Source organism: Plectropomus leopardus, chromosome 18 (genome assembly GCF_008729295.1).
Source record: "Plectropomus leopardus isolate mb chromosome 18, YSFRI_Pleo_2.0, whole genome shotgun sequence".
Taxonomy (NCBI): Eukaryota; Metazoa; Chordata; class Actinopteri; order Perciformes; family Serranidae; genus Plectropomus; species Plectropomus leopardus.
Window position 1 is genome coordinate 733380 of NC_056480.1, and position 22368 is coordinate 755747.

Below are 22368 nucleotides of genomic sequence, written 5' to 3' on the forward strand. Positions count from 1 at the left end.
TAATTATCTTTTTACAGTAGTTTTCATTGTTAGTGGCGGCGCCCGCCATTCCAATGCTGGATTCAGTCTGCCTTCACACACACACACACACACACACACACACACACACACACACACACACACACACACACACACACACACACACACACACACACACACACACACACACACACACACACACACACACACACACACAACTGACTGCCTGGTCCCAATCTTTGAATATAAGTCGTCCGATTCATCTGAACTCGTGATATGAAACGGTGGTTTCTTGGTTAGATTTTTTCCACTTATTTATTTCCATCATTTAAAAAAAAAAAAGTTAACCAAAAATGTTTCTGTTTTCATTGTAACTGAGATTGATGATAGTAGTTGTGCAATTCTGTATTCTTCGACACTATAAAATATGAATATATTTGAGACCGTTATCTCGTACTGTCAAAATCTTGTACCGTTGCAACTTTCGCTGCATCACAGCTGAATCAAAGTACTGCTAATGCCAACACAGGGTCATAACTTTAAGTCTAATTTTGATTATTTAATTAAACCCATTTCAAAGCAAATTATGGCTGTGCAGCTTGATTTTTGAGTTAGTTTTGAGCGGAAATGAGCAGAATAAAATGAAATAAAACAGAAACATTCAATGACTTGGCTCTGCAGACTCTGTGATCTATGATGCAACTTGTTCTTCAGCTGGAGGGAAAAATGTTTGTCTTACTTTGTTAATGCTTTTCAAAATAAATGTACAGTATGAGTCATGTTCTTCAGATGAGAGCGAACGAGGAGAAACCCGGAGGGAATCAACACCTCCGGATCCTCCAGGTGTCTTTCAGGCATCTTGCTCATGTTTTAAAGGCGTTCCCAGCTGACAAACCGTTAGAAGTTGGGCTTGTGCTTCTTCACCTCCACCCATGAGGTTGGTGCAGATTGATGAGCTCCGAGCGGACGGCCAGGCTGCGGAACGTGGGCTGGTTCAGGACCTTGTGGAAGCCGTGGTAGTACTGGATCAGCTGGGTCAGGGCGCCCTGCAGCACAAACAGGAAGAGATGCTTCGTGACTTCATGATGATAACATGACTCACTTCCTCTTTCACACACATCAGTGCAAATATACAGCTAATGTCATTTACTTAGGGCTGGGCGATATGGAGTAAAGTCTTATCGTGGTAATTTTTTTCATATCAGTCCATATCGATATGTATCGTGATATACATCAAATCAGTATTTCTGTCGAGCTTAAAGGTTCCCTTTGACTCCTCAGTGAAGATATCATAAGGTTAATTTTGGTTTAAATATTTATTTTCTGTCAGACATTGAACATGACAAATATACTGTAGAACAAAAAGAGGTCCAGTTATTAAAATTTCCTCCCAGCAAAGGTCTGAACCTCATACCTAAAATCAATATCACCATTAACTGTACATTTTACTTCAATTACCATTAATGAACGATTATTTTGCTTTTTGCTCGTTTTTTAATTTGTTGTGGTTTGTTTTTTTGCCCTCATAGTTCACTGACACAGTGTCATGTGACCATGGTGTGCTGGAGTGTAATAAACATATGATTTGTTATTTATTTATTAAACTTTCCAGCATTATATAAAAATGAAAAGCTCCATCTTAAACAAACTTCAGACAAATTTAAGCACATTGTGCTGATAAAAGGCCAACCTCTCCTGACCGCAGGACTCTGACTTCAGCTTCTGTGAATCATCAGTGAAATGTCTGAGCTATTAATCATGTACTCAGGAAATCAAAACTTTTGAGGCCTACTTCTTCTACAGCTGCCAACAGCCTGCAACATTCCCATTATTGTTCAACACTTCTGTCCTCGCTGTGTTTTGGCGTGACATTTTCCTCGGTGTCATGAGGGCGTGAGACAGAGCCAAAAGCCTGAGACGCACGGCAGATGCGTGTGAGTTGGCAGACCGGTGGGGAAAGGGTTAACAGAATTTTTAAATAACCGAAATACCAAACATGGGCAAGATTATGTCAGTTAGAGGTTCTGAATGTCGGTTTCAATTATTTTTCGATTAACTGCCCAGCAGTACTCCTTAAAAAAATATTGTTGTCATTATTACAGTTTATCACAACTTGGCCTCGGGTCCAGATAGGACGAGTTTTGGTCCGGATCCGGACTTACAGGTACATGTGATGAATCAGTGGTATGGGGGCTATTAATAGCCACCTCCGTGCGTATTGGTCGCACGCGCGATGACAGATGTTTTGTTGAAAAACCTGGCGAAACAAGACAGTTTGTAAAATTGCTCCGGTCAGAGCGCGCTGTTTCCAGCTATTTGTTGCAGCTAATAAATGTATCCGACCTTTATTTATACTTTAATTTAAGTCATCCGTTAAAAATACGAAACATTTACTAGTTTTGCTGTCGGACATGTCCCACGCTGGAGCAAGTTGTTGGACAATTATTTCTGACAATTTATAAATAAAATATCAACTGAAACATTAATCAAAATATTAATCAATAACAACAACAATAAAAACAACAACAACAATAATAATAATAACAACAATAATAATAATAAAAAATTACATGCAGCTTAGAAATTTATCTAACTTTAGTTGCAATTCGCAACAATGCAAAGGTCCCTTTTAAATATATGTGCCACATTAACAAATTAAAGCAAAAGCATCAACATATTTGTGAAGAGCACAATCTCAAGAAAAGAAATTACAGCTGCTTTTATGAGCTCTCTCCAAATAGGTGCCGTGCTCAGAGTACCGAGCTTCAACATCTGCAGTAAATTCTTTACACAGGATGGACCAGCATGTTTAAAAGAATACTTTCCTTTTCCTGGAAACTAAAGTCAGCAAAAAGTGTCTGATGAGTTCCAGATCTCCGGATGAGTAAATGCTCAATACTCAAAATAGTTACTTGGTGCAAACTTTAAAAAAGGAAAGAGAACATTTTTTCCTCAGTTGTTGCACAAATATCAGCCCTGCTGTCATATGTAGTAACAGCCCTGATGATCGGTGCTGAGATATCAGAGGAATTTTGATGCATTTGGTTAAAAAGGAGCTAATTGCAACCACTTATATACACTTACTTATAACCAGTTCTATGTTTCAGTTATCAAGTTTGAGGTTAAACTGTAACTTTTGCTGTCCAATAAATATACTGGAGTACAAAGTAGCATGAAATGAAAGCCCTCAGGTGAAGTGTTGTTTTGCTCTGACACACACCTGTCTGCTGTCTCACCTGTATATGATGCTGGTTCCATTTTTGAAGTTGGTGAAAGACCTCATAACGTCCTGACTCATCGACTCCACCGACTGTTTCCACGTGCTGGAAAAACCCCGAACTAGCTGAGTGATACGAGCTGCAGGAAGGACACAGATGTTAATCAATTAAAGGCGTGGGGTTATGCACGTGAGGCATGAAACAGACTTATTTATTCAACTAGTACTGCTTCTCTGTTAATTCAGGTTGTGCCTAATGTGCATTTTTAAGCACTCTTTTATTTATTATCATTAATTCATTTGATCACAAACACCACATGGTTTTTATTCTGCATTTTAATACCCATTCCATGACTCTTTTATTCTTGGTGTTTTTAGATATATTTTATATCCTTTATATTGTTAAATATTGTATATTGTCCTTTATATGTTTTATATTCCTATATTTTATACCTCTTTTATTGTTTTTTTTCCTGTTATATGTGTGTTTGCACAGAGCACAGAGCTGCTGGAAACCTGAATTTTTTAACAAAGTGTCTAGCTGTTATAAGCAGAGTTGGGCTATTTGACAATTTATTTATTTTCATGTGAGCGAGACTGAGGCAGAAAAAAATAAAATGAACACACTGTGCATGATGCGGCGAATGTGAGGGTAAAAATGTGAGATGTTAAAAAAAAAAGGATGTGGGCAGCTGAAGTTGTTCAGAAGTGAGAAAGAAGTGGTGCCGCCTCTGACCACAGAGGAGAAACAAAACTGAGAACAATGCTGAATAACAACTGTTCATTGTCCAGTAAACGAAACTAAAGCATGAACCGAAACAGTCCTGCTCACAATGAAATCTATGCGTCAGTGTGAGGAAGCTGGAAATCAAATTCATGTGTGTGAGCAGCAGCAGCTCTGTGAGGCTGCTTTTTATTGTAATGTTTAATTTAATGTCAAAAATCAAAGCACAGAGGATATCTGGAAAAAAATCAAAGTCTTTGATGATATAAACTTTAAATTTTCAGTCAAACAAATATTTTAAATGAAAGACAAAAATATCGAACCGAAATGAATCGACTTCTCTCACCTTCCTCGTTCTTTAGTCGGTCCAGCTGCCCTTTCTCCATCAAAGCCTCGGCCTCCTTCACGAAGGCGATCATCCCTCCGAAGGGCGGAGACAGATCTCCTCAATAAACTCCTGCAGAGGGGACGAGGTTCAAAACTCAGACAACAGACAAGATTTTAACTCTCTGAACCCTGAAATTGGCTAAACTTCTTTCAAAAACAGGAAAAAGGCCAAGAACAACAAGAAGTGGTCAAAAAAATTAGCAAGAAATTAGAATAAAGTTGGAAGAAAAGGACCTAAAAAATAGAAAGGAAAAAAAAATAGAAAACAACAAAAAGAGAAAAAACAAAAACTAGGAAAATGACCTCAAGAAAGTGCAAAAAAAAAAAAATATTAAATATATAATTTTTTTCTGAAACACACTTTTTAAATATATAATTAATATTTTCTATCACCTTGATTTTTTTTTTGTTTTTTTGCAGTTTATGGGACATTTCTTGTCAAGTTGCTCATTATGTTTTTTTCATTGATTTTAAAAGAAATCAATCAAATTTTCTCCGGTTTCAGGGGTTTAAATGCTCTTGAAATGCAACTGAATGCAGCACAAGAAAACTGAAGTCCATCCATACCTCACTTGCAGAATGAATACATCAATTATTCATCTTAAAATCGTTAAAAAAACTCTGAAGAAAACTTTTATGCTACTTAATTGTGATCCTCACATCCATTTTTAAAACAAAGTTTGAAGTTTTTAAACTTTTTCTACTTCAGTCTCATGGCTAAAATTCTAAATATACCAGAAATCCAAAGTATTGGTCTATTTCTGGAGTTGAATACTGATTTTAAAATTCCTGCAGTGTGTTAAAATAAAATCTCGGAGCACACGAAGCAGGAAAAGAAGAGAATATAACAGGATTTGAGTGATGTTTACCTGCGTCCTGGCGAGCAGCAGCTGTTGGAAACCTTCCACCTCCTTACTGTCGTCTGCTGCCCTCTCCTGGACACACACGGACACACAATCATCACAAGGACTTCACCACAAGTAAAATGTTTTCATTCCTCAGAGGTAAGAGGAGAAAAAGCAGGCATGACGAGACCTGTGGAGGTTTAGCGGCTCACCAGAGGACGCTGAGCATCATGTCGTAGTTGTTGATGAGGAAGATGAGCTGGTCCCTTCTGGACGGAAACTCGGCCGCCATCTTCAGCACAAAGTTTTCCACCTCCACCTGGAAAACAAATGTTTATTTCTGATCATTTATGACTAATTCAGTCTGACTTTTTCCCCTTCTTTTTTCTGTGTGTGTGTGTGTGTGTGTGTGTGTTGTACCTGCAGCTGCCCCAGCAGAGCGTGGGTTCTCTCGTTGGGAAACGTCTGATTGATGCTGACGATGGCCGACGAAAACTCTGCGTACCGACGAGTGATCTGAAATAACAACAACAACAAACAGTCAGTGAAACACACTGCTGTATGTGCTGATACATGTCAGATCAAACATGTGTGTGTTTATGTGTGTGTGTGTGTGTGTGTGTGTGTGTGCGCATACATACGTAGTGTGGTCTGGTGTCCAGTACCCCCAGTTTCTGAGGGTCTGTGTTTCTGATGCTGTGGATGTTCATCTCCAGAATCAGTTCAAACCTCGGCCACAGCAGCTCCAGCACGGCCTCCCAGTACCTGACACACACGCACGCACGCACGCACGCACGCACGCACGCACGCACGCACGCACGCACGCACGCACGCACGCACGCACGCACGCACGCACGCACGCACGCACGCACGCACACACACACACACACACACACACACACACACACACACACACACACACACACACACACACACACACACAGAGAGAGAGAGAGAGAGAGTCATCTAAAGTTCATCTTTTTTTTCCATAATTTTTCATGAACAGATGGTTCATATGTATGAGGCTGTATTAGTTACATTCAACTGATATTGATCACTTGATTGAGCACTTTTCAAACAAGAAATGCAGCCAAATGTGCTTTACAACAAAGAAATTACACGCACCAAGAAACATAGAGGGCATAATAAAAGCGGCGTGTAAAAATAACACATTTCCACTGCTGAGATAAACTGGATCATTAATGGGACACTGACTTGTCGAGAGCGGGGATGGTCCTCTTGCGGTGATGGCTCTGAACCGCAGGATGATGTGGATGCAGAGGAAGACGGCGATGCTGTCGTAGCAGTCGGACACATACGTGGACATGCTCTTCTGCAGAGACAGACAGTAAACACAGACTGAATGAAACAAGAAGACGTCATGTTGTCTGCAGAGTGCTCAAACCTCCGACCGACAACAATTAAAAGAGAAGCTGCGTTTTTCGTACCAGGAACATTGCTGAGAGTTTTTCCCATGATGCTGTTGAAGAGGTCGAGGGCGGAGTTTCCTGCCACCATGAAGAAGTCGGAGAGGAAGAGGTACTCCCTGCAGCCGTTGTCCAGCAGAGCGTAGTGCTGGCTGCGGAACAACGTCTCGTAGGGATACTGGGACAAATATCACCGTTCAATTATCTGTTTACATCTCAATTATACGAAGATATCTCAAGCTGCCAGCAGATGTCGGTGTTGATCAACAGTTTCCGTGTGTGTCAGTGAGTGAAGCTCCACATGTAGTAGCCGCGCTCTGCTGCACCTGCGAGTTTGTGTTTCCTGTATAAATGTTTCCTGGTTTCACCCTGAATCCTGATTTGTCCTTCTGTCATTCACTAAACACATTCTTCTGCTGCAGCTTGAAGAAAAAATGTCCGACTGCAGCGCTAAAACATCTTATTTCAAATCCATATACTAGCATTTCATTCAGAGAAAAAGAGAGATCACAGAGCTCCACTGCTGCCTTCTTACATCTGCATTAACTCCTGATGTTTTGGTTTCTTTCTGTTTTTTATGGCTCTAAACTGGGCACCATTCTCCCCTAAAAATCAAAGAAATTAAACAAGATATTAAATGCTTCTTTTTTTATTTAGATTTAATTTGGGATTTCCTACTGCCTCAGATCTTATTATTATTATTATTTTAATTCTTCTTGTTATCACTTATTTCATAATTATTTTTTGTTTGTTTGCAGTTTAGCAGTGTGCAAACAGATTTGCCTTTCATGTCTTCCAAACCCAAGCCACCAGATTTGCCTTTTTTAAGAATGTTTTGTGATTTTAAAGAGAAGATTTGGACTTACTTTTCTGTAAAAATATTTGCTTTTTTTCTTTAACATTTTGGCTATTTTTTATTTATTTAAAAATGTTTGGCAATTCTTAAATAAAAAAGTGTATTTTTTTTCTTTTGATGATTTTTGAAGAATCCATGCCCTCCATTTATCACAGCCAAAATCTGTAAAAACAGAAATGTCCGATCATGTGTTCTTACACAGGTTTGTGAAACAAAATCCCACGACTTTTTCAACACTTTCATGGTATATTTAGTTTTCCAAAACTTTTCCAGGCGTGAAAATTTACTTAGTGAAAATTCCTGGACCTTTCCAGGTTTTTTAATGACCGTACCAAACCTGCACTAAGTGTTTTTTTTTTCCCTTTTCAAAGAATAAGAAGTTAATTTGTGAATAATCAGGACTTAAACTGAACTTAATATACTTGCACAAAGCAGAACGGATATAAACTGCTGTTTTGTTGTGCGTCTGTGGCGTCTCACCCGGCTGTCTCCTCTCTGAGCCGTGTGTGGGACCAGGATGGCCCCTCCAGCTCAGCAGCGGGACTCAGGATGGCCCCCCTCTGGCCCAGAGTGAAGATGGTGTTCCTGCTCTTCAGAGACGGTTTGGAGAAGAAACCTGCGGCAGAAAGTCAAGGAGTGCCGCGCTTCGTATAAAATGTTTGATGCTTTTGACAGCGGGGCGTTGGCGGATCATATGATGCCCTCAGGAGCCATTAATTAGCAAAAAAATCTGATCTGGATGTTCTTATGTTTGGTATGCGGGTGTGTGTCACACACACTGGTGACACACATAAATCAGCTACACTTAAACACACACTTCCAGACTGTGAGAAAGAGGTGAGGCATGTCTTCACGTCTCACGTTACACACTGAAACTGTCAATCTGCCAGTTTCAGTGTCACATGTAGAGGAGCTACAGTTATTTTGTTTGTTTTGTTTTTTTTTTATTTAATTTAATTTAGTTTTGTTTTATTTAAATGTATTTTATTTCATTTCATTTAATGAAAATGGTTCATTATATGATTACCATCACCAGTAAATCCTTGGAGCAATGTTAAAAGATGTTTAAAGGATATCTTTCTTTGCTGTGTCTTCGACTCCCATCAGGTCGTCTTTGTCTGCCACCTCCTCGTACTGCACAGAGAAACATCAGGTCACAATAAATCTGCCCGATGAACCAAATAATCTCTTAATTCCAATTTCTATCAGCTTCACCTGTTTAAATTCAACATATCTGTGTTCAGAGTTTGTTTTTTATTTGTTGCATGACAGGAGCGTGTGATGATTCGTGTCACTGTACGAGTCTGTGTCTTTTCTGTTAAAACAGAAATGAATCCACTGACCTGCACTTTGAGCAGCCTGCCGCTGTACGACTTGAAGTAACTGTAGTAAATCTTGCTCATCGTGTCCACGTACTCGTCCCTGATCTCCTTGGCAACTGTCCTCTCGTTGGCCAAAGGAACTGATAGAAAAATCTACGGCGAGACGAAACAGAGAGTCAGAGAGTAGAAGTTTAAATGTTCAGGGTGTGAATGCCTGATTTCACCTCACGCGGTCTTTTTTATACTCTGAAAGGTTTTGATAAGAAATTAATACTTTTAAAGGTATTCTCTACATTTCCTATCAAAACGGAAGTAACGTAAAAACAGGAACTTTTAAAAAAATATGTCGATAAATTGTAAGTATGAGACTAAAAAAGACAATTTAAACTGTATCAATTAATAAAATGTTTCACAAAAACGTTGAATAATTTCCCGGACTTTGTAATTTTGGCACTTTTTCGACACAACAAAAGCTCCCAATAAAGAGAGGAAATCGAGAGAATGAGCTGACATGTTTATATTTTTACCTCACCTGTACTTGAGCAGAGTGTTCTGAGGGATCTGATAGTTCGTCATCGGCTTCCTGAAGGAGTAAATCTTCTGAAGGATGAACTCTCGGATCTTTGACACCGCTGAAGACAGGAAGAAAATGAATATAGTTTTCATGTCAGCAAGAGATCAACTTGTAAATAGAAGATAAAAAGTAACATGGCACACAATACAAAACTGCTATAAAACACAAAGTCTTTACAACAGATCAACAAAAACAACAATCTACAATCTATTTAAGTGCTCCACACAATGTTTGAATAATTCAGTTTTATCATGCTAAGTAGATTATTTCTTTATTATTATGATCAAAGGCTAGGATATGTCAATGATTGGCGGTTCATTTTTATACATTATTATTTTTTGTGCTGTGTCAAATACTCACAATCATACACATCACTCTGCACACAAAATGCACTTTTAACATCAGGCTGTAAAAATATATATATATATAAATATTATTTTTTACTTTAATTGAGTTTATATTTTTTGTTAAAACCAACATCAGTCCCAATCATAAAGATCACATATTCATTTTCAGAATTTTACCCCTTATCAAAGCAGAAAAACATGACTTGTATTATGTCTGGGTTACGTCAATAATTAACAGCGACGCTGATGGTGGAAATAGCATGTATATCCTCCATATGCCAAATATGGTCAAAATGACCTCATCAGGTGGAAAATAGTCAAAATGACAAATTTCAAGTCAAAAGCCCAGAATGACACCCAGAAATAATACAAGTCCTGTTTTTCTGCTTTGATGGCTGTGGGATCAAAAATGTCAGTTTGAATGGGTTTCAATGGAGCATTTTTTGACCATTTATATGCCATATGCATGAACAAAGCCAAAAATATAAAAAACATGAAGAATGAAAAGTGTGTAAAATCACCAAACAGTCCCTAAAGGTTAAATATGTCCCAAAATGTAACATTTAAGAAATTATTTGCAGCATTAGTTATTCTATTGAGATACATTTGAAAAAATAAAGAGCTAACATCAAGCTGCCCCCCCTCCCGTCTCTCTGTGTCTCACCTTGAGTTTGAGGCGGTCCACGATGTCCTGGATGTCGGAGCAGGCCAGCGTCTCTCTGAAGCTCAGCTCTTTGGCGAAGTTGATCTTGTTGTTGAGCTCGTGGAGCTGCTCCAGAAACTCCTGCTCCGTCACGGGGCTGTCCAGGATGGTGCTGCGACGACGCGGAACAACGTCAGACAAACACTCTGCTCTCTCACACTTCTGCGCTACATTTAACCCTAAACATCTGGATCGACATCAGTTTTCTGGTCCTGCAATCGTGTGCCTCTCACTGGGATTTAAACACAAAAACCTGAGAAATTGGTTTAATTTCCCGCAAAAACACAGCAAAAAGCATAAGGAGCGACTTTGCAAGAAATGTTGCGCAAAAATAAGAATAACATGACGTGGGAACAAAATTAAGTGGATAATTAATATTATCAAAAAATAAGGGGAAAAATGTCCAGACAAATATATTTATAAGTCTCTTAATTATAGATTTAAAATTATGTTCCAGAGAAAAAAAAATCTTTTAATTTTTAGCACTTAGCACTAGCAAAAACTTTTTTCTTACTTATTTTTAGATAATTTTCTTTTAATTTTTTTGGACACATTTCTTGCTAATTTTGCGGACACATTTTGTTTAGCTGCTTGTCATCCTCCTGAGTTTTTTTTGCTTTCAAAATGTTTGTGAGAGCTCTTTTGAGCCGCCTCTCTGTCTTTCCTACTCACGAGATCATGGCGCCGGGCACCACCAGCTCGTCCACCAGCTGGCTGAGGTGGCTGCGCACCGCCTGCCTGTTCTTCAGCCGGACGTTCATGCTGACCGACTGCTGCTGCAGAGTTTGGATCTCGCTGCTGATGGAGGACAGGTCGCTCTGGAAGCCGCTCAGCATGCCCTCCATACGCTGACACGAGGAAGAGACAGACACAGAACAGCTGCTGAGTTTTAAAAGTTTTTAAAATGTTCTCCTGGAGGATTTAAGCTCAATCTTATCATATTTTTTTAAAACCTGGAGCGACATCACTTTCCTTGTGCTGATTCCAGACGCCTTTCACAAGTATTTAAACCTCTGAATCCCGAGAAAATTGTGTGTGTGATTTCTTTCAAAAACATCGGAAAAAAGACAGTGAGCAACTTGGTAAGAAATGTTCCACAAATGCAAGAAATGTGTAGATTTAGAAATGTTTATTATCTATTTTAATCTATGGGAAAAGAGATTCCAAAAGGCTTTATTGGCAATTATCATAATTATATATTTAAAATTAGTTGCAGAATAATTAAATTTTTGTTAAGGTTATTTCACTGTTTTTTGGTTGGTTTTTCTGTGCTAGTTTTGAGGTAATTTTGTTTTAAAGCTCAGGAAAAATTTCCAGAGTCATATTTGTAATTATCATAATTATATAATTAAAGAAAAGAAAAAGAAAAAAAAGAATTTTTAATCACTTTTCTCCAAATTATTTCCTTGTTTATTTTTTATTTATTTTTTTCCTGTTTGTTAATTTTCATGTCAGTTTGCAAGAAATTAGTAGATTTAGATGTTTTTTTTAATTAAGAAAAAATGTCTAGGGAAACAAGAATAAAGCTAGGGGAAAAAAACAATAATTTCAGGTGCTACTTTTGGGTCACCTCTTCTTTTGTTGCTTGTTGTCTTCTCCCCAAGTGTTTGAAAGACATCAAAGCACATAATGTCAAACAGGTTCTAAAAGTTAAATCTTGTATGAAGAAAACTGAGGTGACAAAGCCAAATAAAATGCAGATTTCCTCGTCATCGACTGTCCTGTACTCTTTACATCCTCCACCGACTCACGCTGAGCTCGTCATGCAGTGCATTGTGGGATCATGATGAAGGTCTTACCTCCAGTATGGAGTCACAGGCGGTGATCTGGTTGTGCAGCAGAGCGATGTTCTGACTCTCTTTGATGTCTGACAGATGAACGGTCAAAGAAAGAAAACGATTTTCTCCCAAACTCCTCCGATTAGAACATTTTATAACAATAGCAATTAAAAAAAAACAGAAACCTAAATGAAGAGAAATTATGAGCAAAGTTTGCTCAGAATTATCCAGTTTAAAGACTTAAATAAGAACAAACCAATATGGTTTTTGTAAAACTCAAATCAATATACAGTATTTTTACACCTTCATATTGTGTATCAGCTGATAAATATTAGCATTTTCATTGAGTTTATTCATACAAGTCTGCACATGCTGAGTTCAGTGAAGAAAAAAAAACAGTTTTTGTTCAGTTCTTCATGTATTTCGGGCTGTTGCTTTAGCAAATTAAAGTTATATATATATATTGATTGGGTTTTTTTTTTTACATACAAAAAAGATAGTGATGCCAATATTGAATGTTAAAAAACCCCACACAAACACCAAATGTCCCTTAAAGGGTAAAAAAAAAAGGTTTTCTAAAAACAACAAGGTAGAATGCAAAATACATTTTCGGTCACTGAAAAGAGAGATCAAATAATAAAAAACAAAGTGGTGGGACTATAGAAAAACACTAGATTACCGATCAACTCTCAATAAATGCTGTAATTTTCTCCTGTGTGTAGTAAAATCATGACAGTCAGAGGATACAGTCTTTGATGGAGGCCTGCTCGATCCTCTGCAGCTCGGACTCCACCTGTTTGGAGTACTGCCGGAGGTCGACGCCCTGAACACAGACACGAGGAGAAACCACCGCCATCGCATTTATTATACACACATAATACACACACTGTTAGCTAACAATCAATGCAGTTTAGACTTGAATGAACAAATTTTTATTTGGTCTCATGAACCCAAGTCAACCCAAGTGATAGCAGATAAATTAGGAATTCAGCAGGCTGAGCCTGTAAATGTATCTTTTTACAATAGACAGCAATCACAGTTCACATCTGTTTACATCAATTTCCATTATTCTCTCACACCGCTCTGTTCGACGCGTCGTGATATTCTCACCGTTTTGAGGGCCTCCTTCACCAGGTCGTCTTCCAGGTTGGCCTGGATGTGAACTGCAGGAGACAGGGAGAAACGGCGCTCACCAAAAATTAACATTAACACTAACAGATGGGCGTCACCAGGCTGCAGCTTCTCTTTAACACTTTAAAAACTCTGACTGAGGAGTTTGTTATGAAATTAAACATGTAGATTATTTAATGCAAGTTTTATATAATTTGTCTGTGGCTTCAATAAATGCATGGAGCTGCTGCAGGTTGAAAAAAAATCAAAAAATGTGAGAATCTTTTAGTGTCTTCATGTGGAAACTAAAACTTTATCAACAAATACCTTTACACACACTGAAATCTCATTAATTAAAATTATAATACTCATAATGTCAGGCCAGTGAGGCAGCTCTTTTGTATCCTGATCACAAAATGAGACATATGAATGATAAATGTCGCCTTACTGTCCACTTCATCCAAAATGAACTCATCTGTGGTGAGATCCAGTTCTCCCAAATTTAGGTTAGTGATGTCTCCGTCAGTCTTCTAGAAAAAAAAAAAAAAAAAAAAAAAAAGACATGGTTACACATAAATAATTATTTCAGAAGTTCATTGTCTTTTATCTTCAACACATGTAGCAAAAGATGTTTAAGCTTTTAGGGGTTTTTAAGGGTCTGGAAATGTCCTAGGAATCATGAGATGAAAGTTAAGGGTGGAAATTTTGGGAAAACAATACTTTCTCTTTTTTGTTTTTATTTTTTTCACAATTTTGATACAAAAATTGTACCTTTTTATAGTGAACTTATCTTGGGGGAAATATACACAATATAAACAAAATATATATTTAAAAACCCGATTATAAATATAAAGTGGATTGATTATGTGTGTGTATATATATATATACATAAATTATTATTATTTCTTTAAGCCATTTTCTATTCAAAAACATTTTTTTTTACTGTTCCAGCTTCTCATATATGAGAACTTGCATTTCTTTCTTGTTTCATTTTTAATTAATTAATTATTTTTAAAATGTTATGTATTGGATAATTTTACTTATGTACTTCTGCATCAAATATTATATTTTCAATAAAGGATTTTATTTTCACAGTGTAATATTAGTAGGATCTTATACTTCATCCACCACTGATTAATTAGTTACTATTAACAATTTAACATTTAGTCTATAATGATCATTAAAAAATGGCTGTCGACCATTTCTCTGTCGATCGATTGTTCGATTAAAACACCAGTGACGTTACAGCTCGTTGCCACGGGATACTTCCGGAAATCCTCGAGCTTCTCAGTGTTTTGACAGAATGCTAACAGCTAATGTTGCATTAGCTTCAACTACATGAATACATTTTGTCAAAATAAACAATAAAGTAATATTCAATTTACTGTGAAAACTTTTAAATTAATGTAGCTGTTCGTCTGCAAACACACGCGTCAGTTCGCTAAATGTAACGTTACGGTTCATTGATAATGACTGACTGTTGCTGTCAATGCTAACAGGCTACACGAACGAAAAAGCGCGCAAATAATCAAATATTTTATTTTTTACACAACAAATAAAGCTTCAGATAAAAGCCCACAAATGTCACCTCGTCTTGTAAATACGCCATGGCGATTTCTGTCGGGTTTCCAGCTGTGTTTACATCGGGACCAGCTCCAACAGCTGCAGCAGCTACCTCCGCCATTGCGGCGACTTTACGCCAACGTTTAAAAAACTACAAATATAAAGTTCCGCCCTGTCGCCTCCCGAAAATGAAGACACGTCGCTGCGTTTACAAACACAAAACAAGATAAAAATTCAACTTTCTGCTGTGTGAGATAAATAAAAGCGAACAAAACCGGCTAATTGTCATTTATATTCGTGTGTTTCGTGTCACCGGCGTTAAAGTTCCTCGTCGAACGGGATATAAACGATGGACTGACTTCCGTTCGCAAATTCTGCCAAACTCTCGCGAGAACGTCGTAGCTTCCTCTTCGCACGGAACCTACTTCCAAGATGGTGAGAACATTTTCTGTCAACCGGGAATAGTTTGGAAATCCGTAATCATCTGGCGATAATCTCGCTCTTTTCTTACAGTCAGACTTAAAATTAATTTTACACAATATGTGCGAGCGGGGTGATGTTGAATTGTTGACGTATAAGCGGCAGAAATTGCGATATTAGCGCAGTTTACCGTCAACGCCGAGCTGAGGTGTCCCGAGCGATTCTAGCTACCTGAGCTAATCATGTACGCTGCGTGTGTTGTTTTTATTTAAGATTCAGAGCAAATAAGTAATTAAATAACGTCTGCAACGTTACCGGTGTCTTTAAACATGATGAAATACTCATAAACTGAAGGCGGCTAGCTGTGGAAGCTAACTAGCATCAGACTTTATAATGGCAAGGTGTTAGCATGCTGCTACATCAGACTGAGGTGAAGTGCACGTTACACCGGGTGTAAATCCACTTTATCCGGTTTAGTTTGAAATTTGCAGCTGTTTTATTTCGCAGTTTAGTGAAATCTATTGCCTGTAGTCGTATTGAGAGTTTTTGGTGCACAGAAGTTGATGGAAAGCAGCTTCAGCTCTTTCAGCTGCGCTAACTGGAGCCAAAAGTGTTAGCTGCAGATGTACTGGTGCTACATTTAAAGTACTTGGCCCAAATCTACCATTGATTAGACTCCAAACTTATTATAAGGTTCATTTAAAAAAGTATATAATAGAGTTTTAAAAGATCTCATCGTAAACACATTACATTTTTCCTAACTCTTGATTTTACAGGTTAGCAGCAGTACTAATGTATGTATGAAGTTCGTGTTTTTTCAGTTAAAGATCTAGTTTTTGTTTAGTGTGAAATTGTTTATCACAGCAGTTGATGGTAAACGCACCGTTAGATGTGGTGAAAACCTAACAACATAGAAACATTGTCTCTCCTGGATCAGGTTTTGCTCAATTACACATGAAACAAATTTACTAGTAGAGTTGAGTCAGCGATCAGTAAAGTATTTCTGATTTTCTTACTTGTATGTGCTGTGTTTTCAGTCTCTGGTCATCCCTGAGAAGTTCCAGCACATTCTTCGTGTTCTCAACACGAACATCGATGGTAGGAGGAAGATCGCCTTCGCCATCACTGCCATCAAGGTGAGTTTTGTCTGAAACACAGCGCGTTGTGTGACGATGTTACACACACTCACGGCTTCTTTCACAACATTTTCAATGTAAATTCCTCTTCCTGATGTAATTTTGCACATCATTCGTCTTGTGTTTTGGTTTACAATGAGACTCACCGTCCCTGTCTGTGTCGTCTCAGGGTGTTGGCAGACGTTACGCTCATGTCGTCCTGAGAAAGGCCGACATCGACCTCAACAAGCGGGCCGGAGAGCTGACTGAGGAAGAGGTGAGGGCAGCCTGCGGTCTGTCGCGGGTTCTTACAACAAAACTGAGCAAACTGTCAGAGAAAACACGTGTGCTCCGTCAAAGGTCGCCGCTCCCTGATGCTGCGTTGTGTTCACTGTTAGTCTGTGGAAGATAATCTGGTTGTTTCCACGTTTTAATTTTGGCGCATTTTATCCATTTTCCTGAGAATTAACGGCTGTATGTGTTTGTCAGGTGGAGCGTGTCGTGACCATCATGCAGAATCCTCGCCAGTACAGAATCCCAGACTGGTTCCTCAACAGGCAGAAGGACGTCAAGGACGGCAGATTCAGCCAGGTGAGAGAGAGAGAGAGAGAGACACCTTTTACAAGCATTTAACCGTTGGAAATCTGAGCAGATTGGTTTGATTTCTTTGGGGGTAAAATGTAGGGAAAAAAGCAATGACCAATTGGCAAGAAATGTCCCACATATTTCATGAAATTAGTCGAGATTAAAGGAGACGAGAAATTGACCTTTCTTCATATTTTTAGGTAATTTTCTTGTGGTTTTTTTTTCACCAATTTCTTGTTCTCTTGTTGCCTTCTCACCGTGTTTTTGCGAGAACTGAAACCAATTTGCTCAGCTTTCAGAGGGTTAAACACAAAGTCTTGAGTTCTATGAGGAGACGTGACAGCCTTCACACGTCTGTCACATGTGTGACTGAATAATCATTCACACGTCACAAAAATGTTCCAGTTTTGCTCTTTGAGCCTTTTTGCTGTTGATTTTGGGCAGATAACTTTTCGGTCAGAGGTCTCAAAGACAGGAATTGAAAGTGTTTGTATTAAATTCAGATAATTTGTTTGTTGTGGCGTGTTTTGGTGTGAATGTTTGAGCGATGTGTCACATGAACGCCGCCGTGTGATGATACAGAGCAGGAATGTGAAAGGCGCTGCAGGAACGTGGCTCCATACTTCCATACATACAGAATTAGTTTATGAAATGACAAACCTCCGGCTGCCGCTGCGTCTCGTTCCAGGTTCTCGCTAACGGTCTGGACAACAAGCTGAGAGAAGATCTGGAGAGACTGAAGAAGATCAGGGCTCACCGTGGTCTCAGGCACTTCTGGGGGTAAGAGATCTGACAGTTATTATTCAAAGTGAACGAAACTTCAAGTCTCTGCATCGATTTCTCCTCTTCACCAGAGAATGTGCTGCTAAATCTCATAATCTATGAAGGAGTTTTCCATCCAGCCGTCTTATTCTCTATTTCCTAAAATCTAGCACACACGAGTAAAAAGGTACCGTCTGAACACTTAGTCCATGCCACAAGATTAAGACGTTTCGATCCTGCTTGGATCATCAGGTGACGCTGAGACGTCGTCTAAAGTAAACTTGCGGCGTGGAGTCTGTGTGCAGGTGTTTCCTTTTTCCACATGTATGTTTTTCGATAGTTTTGCACCTACGAATGTGCATAACACTTTTCTCTTTCAACTAAAATTTAGCACAAACATCCACTTGGACTCAAGGATTCACTGATTACAGTTTGGTGACGTCACAAAACACGTTTTTTGGCCACAACATAAGAAACGTTGCTGATTATAGATCTTCTGAAGTGCGTTTGTGTTTCTGCAGCTACTCACACATCAAAAGTATGTCTATGAAATTAGAGAATTAACATCTCAAGGTAAATGGAAGAAGTTCGGTGCAGAGAGAGCCTGTCCTGGAAAAAACTTGAATCCAAAAGCACATGAGTGGGCTACCTCAAAGCTGAAGTAGCTGCTTTTCTTAATTCAGGAGCTGGGATACTAATTCCTGTCAAAGTGTTGTAATGAGAGTTAAATTAGTCACTCATATCATGAGTAAAAGTGTCATTTTTCTAGCTAACTTGTTGCAAGTTTAATAGATTGTAAAGAGCAAGTTTTTCTGGTTAAGATTGTCAGTTTAACTCTTATTTTGTCTTTTGCTTTCAGTCTGCGTGTGCGTGGTCAGCACACCAAGACCACCGGCCGTCGCGGTCGCACAGTCGGTGTGTCCAAGAAGAAGTAAACTCCCCTGCTTCCCTTTTGTTTCAATAAAGCACCACAGTGGACAAAATCTGCCTGCCTCAGTGTGCTGTTTTACGTTGACGTTTGTGCATCTTGGGAATTTAACTTTCTGATAGTGGTCTTAAAGAGGTGCTACGCTGACTTAGTAAGTCACCTGCATACATTTGGGGCTCCAAAAAAGACCTAAAGTGAAGACAGATCATTTTTAAAATCACATTATCGAAGTATCCATTTAAAACAAATCATTTCACATTGTTTTTTTATTATTGTGCTGCATCACTGACAGGATAGGTTTTAATTATACGACAGAAGAAAAGGAAATATTGCATTATTCTTAATATACAAATATTCTATAAAAAACTGAGGTAAGCGAGGAAAACTTATGGCTGCAGGAAATAAAGTGCATACGGACAGAAACAAGTCTAAATGGTGAATTTGGGTTAAATCCAACTGAGGCTTATGGCTTTTTAACAGACGAACACCTTGTGAAGTGAGTTCAAAAAGACAATTTCATGCAAATCTGTTAATCAAACACTTGGTATGTCAGTCGGTATGTTTAAAGAAGAAAAAACAGGAGGTAAGGTGGGTGTCACAGCTACATCTTTTAGGGTAGAAAAGGAGAAAACTATACATTATAGTAAAATATAGATAAGGTACCTGCACACATCGTCGTATCTTCTGTATGGAAGCCCATTTCTGCCAGTTTTTAAAACAAAAGTTTGTCATTAAAATGATTTCAGTATCTCAAAAATAAAGACTTAGTTATTCAGAATAACAAGTTATGTTGAAATCATGAAACTGACAAACACAAAATGAGTATCAAAAATATACTCAAAATAATGAGTTACAATGTTGAAAAACACTTTGACAAAAATGAGAAACACTGAGTGCCAAAATAATGAGAAACTAAAACTCAAAATATGATTAACTATGTCAAAAATAGTGAGTTAAAATAATAAGCAACCCATTATGAGTATGAGATGCACTGTCAAAAATGCTTAGTTTAGTAGTAATGTTTATCAAAAATAATTTGTCAAAAATAGTGTTACAATTAGAAGCTAATGGGAAACTAAAAAATAATGAGTTACTGTCAAAAATAATAGTTAATAGTCAAAAAATGTTGAGAAACAAAATGAGAAAATAATGAGTTACTATGTCAAAATGCTGAATTAGAATGTCAAATAAATTTGTAAAAAAAAAAAAAAGTTAAAATAATAAGACACTCAAATAGAAACTGGAAATATTAAGTTTCTAGCAAAGATAATTAGTATGTCAAATAATAAATTTGTATAAAAACTAAGTTAAAATAATGAGAAACTCAATGAGTTACTATCAGAAATAATGAATTACTTTGTCAAAATAATGAGAAGTTTAAAATAAGTTAGAATGTAGAAATAATGACAATATTTAACAAAATGACTTGATATGTCAAAATGACTAAGTATTTTAAAATAATGAAAATCAATACTAAGTCTTCATTTTGAGAAAGCAGCTTATTAATTTGACAAAGGTTTTTTTTTTAAAATGACCTAACAGAACCTCTTTTCAGTAACACCGGCAGAAATGGGCTTCCATACATTAAGTTGCACATTAAAGGAATAAAACCACTAAGAGACCTGCAAATATCCTCTTTCCATAACGAGGCGTCTGAAAACAAACTACCTGACATCTCTCTAAACCAACCAAAATATTGCTCCTAAAATGTGTAGTCACCCTGCGCTACCCCAGTGCATGCTGGGATAGGCTCCAGCCCTTTACAGGATAAGTGTTTTAGAAAATCGACTGACGCGTTTGCAGAAACGGGAGCGACTGAATGTGTGTGTGCATCACAGCTGTGTGTGGTTAAGTTCTGACTGTAAGGCAGCGTCCAACAGGTCCAGCTGAGAGCGGACCGACAGCAGCAGAGAGCTTCAGTCGTGTTCTTAAAAATTAATTCATACGAAGATTTCATAGACAGATGAATTCAGATGAAATTAAAAAAATGAAATTTTTTTTGCTTGATTTTTCTTATATTCTTTCTGATATCACTAGAAAAAAAAGTCTTCAGAGCAGAAAGAAATTACTGATTTCTTTTGTTACTGAAAGAAATAAGTAACACATTTTTTTTGTTAAGTCGAACGTCAGTAAAGGTTATTGATCATGGTAACTGGTCAGATTAACTCTCTTTTTTTGGTCATCTTTGGCAACATATTTTACGGACGCCTGTTTCTGCCAGGAAAGAGAAAAAAAATGCATTAGGAATGAAAAAAAAAGAATATTTGTGTTGAGTCAAAACTGAACTGAATTACTGAATCTAAATTATGAGATGCTTTTTGGATTAACCCTTTCACGATAATTTTGATTCAGAAAAAACTCAGGCTGTCAGTGTCAACGTGTTAATCATGATGCGACTGAGGTTCGAACATGTCAAATGTTTTAAATCGCATGCTGCTATTTTTTCACTGGGATCTTTATTCCAAACGTGTCAAATAAAATGAGAACAAAATAAAATATAAGCAAGAAAAAAACACCTGAATGCCCACAAAATTAAATATGACCGCAGTACTCTAAGTATGAGGGTTTAAAAATGAAAAGAGCATTTAACCCTTTAAAACCTCAGCAAACTGGCTTGATTTCTTCCAAAACATAGGAAGAAGGCAGTAATTGACTAAGGAAGAAATGACCCAAAAGTTATAAAAAAGGGTAAAAGTACAAGAAATATACCTAAAAATAAGCAATAAATGTAATTAAAAAAAACACAGTTATGATCTGGAAAAAATAGGTTGAGAAAATAATTCTGTTAAAGACTTTTAAATACACAATTATGACAATTACAAAGGGTCTTTTTTCAACATTTTCTCTAGCTTTTTGTACTAATTAACTAATGTACTAATTTCTTGCAATTTGCAGAACATTTGCTCATTGCCCCTTTTCCCTATTTTTTTTTCCAAAAGAAAGCAATTTGCTCTGCGTTCGTCAGTTCAAATGCTTGTGGATGCGGCACAAGAAAAGTGAAGACGCTTCAGGTTTCAAAGGGTTAACTGAGGATCATTTGATGTAAGTCAGTAATCAAAATTAAATCTGAGTAAATGCACTGATTTGAAATAAATCTAAAAGTTCAGAGCATGTTTGAAATGTAAAATAATGCGATTTTAACTTGCCATTAAAACTTTATTAATCTCCATCAACTGTTGCAGTTCCGTGATTAATCTGGATTTTTAAAAATTATTATTTGACAGCCCTGAAAAAAACATTTCCTCATAGTTTTTGTTTATCTCAAAATCACAACTTAGTATTCCATAATATTGTCTCAGTACGAAAATGTCAATAAAGTTAGGTACTTTTTGAAAATCCTGATTTATAAAGTTTAAAATAAGTTGAAAATATGACCTCAAATTAAATGATCATTAGTCATTATTTTGATTGACCATGAGAAATTTGTCGTAATCATTTTAATCTTTTCATCTCTTTTCCTGGCTGAAACGGACTGCCACGAGTTTAATTAAAGTTTGCCACATTTAATGTTTAATTTTGTTAATTTGATAAATAAAAAGAGAAATGTAAACCTTTAAAAAACAATCTAATATGGAATCAGATGTTAATCTTCTCATTTTGGTGTCGGTACTAAATCATTTCAAAAATATTGTCCTTTGACTTTGCGCGGCGCTGTCTTTTTAAATGTGCACTGTTAAATATTAATAATAAGTCACCTTCAAACTGATGGACGACAGAAGTTAAAGA

The 22368-nt window shown here is 37.3% G+C and overlaps 1 protein-coding gene and 1 pseudogene across 1 annotated transcript; one reads left to right on the forward strand and one right to left on the reverse strand.

The window, feature by feature from the left end:
* Positions 1–876: 876 nt before the first annotated feature.
* LOC121957917 lies at positions 877–15154 on the reverse strand (annotated as a pseudogene).
* A 44-nt stretch (positions 15155–15198) lies between these two features.
* rps18 (ribosomal protein S18) lies at positions 15199–18697 on the forward strand. The gene is made up of 6 exons (XM_042506723.1): positions 15199–15267; positions 16290–16388; positions 16558–16644; positions 16857–16958; positions 17641–17732; positions 18574–18697. Exons 1-6 carry the CDS (start codon positions 15265–15267, stop codon positions 18647–18649), a joined length of 459 nt encoding a protein of 152 aa, XP_042362657.1. The 5' UTR covers positions 15199–15264; the 3' UTR covers positions 18650–18697.
* Positions 18698–22368: the final 3671 nt, after the last annotated feature.

Coding starts and splice junctions, on each gene's coding strand:
- rps18 (XM_042506723.1), top strand. Junction 16,959..17,640: donor AGGACGGCAGATTCAGCCAG/GTGAGAGAGAGA, acceptor GTCTCGTTCCAG/GTTCTCGCTAACGGTCTGGA. Junction 17,733..18,573: donor GGTCTCAGGCACTTCTGGGG/GTAAGAGATCTG, acceptor TTTTGCTTTCAG/TCTGCGTGTGCGTGGTCAGC.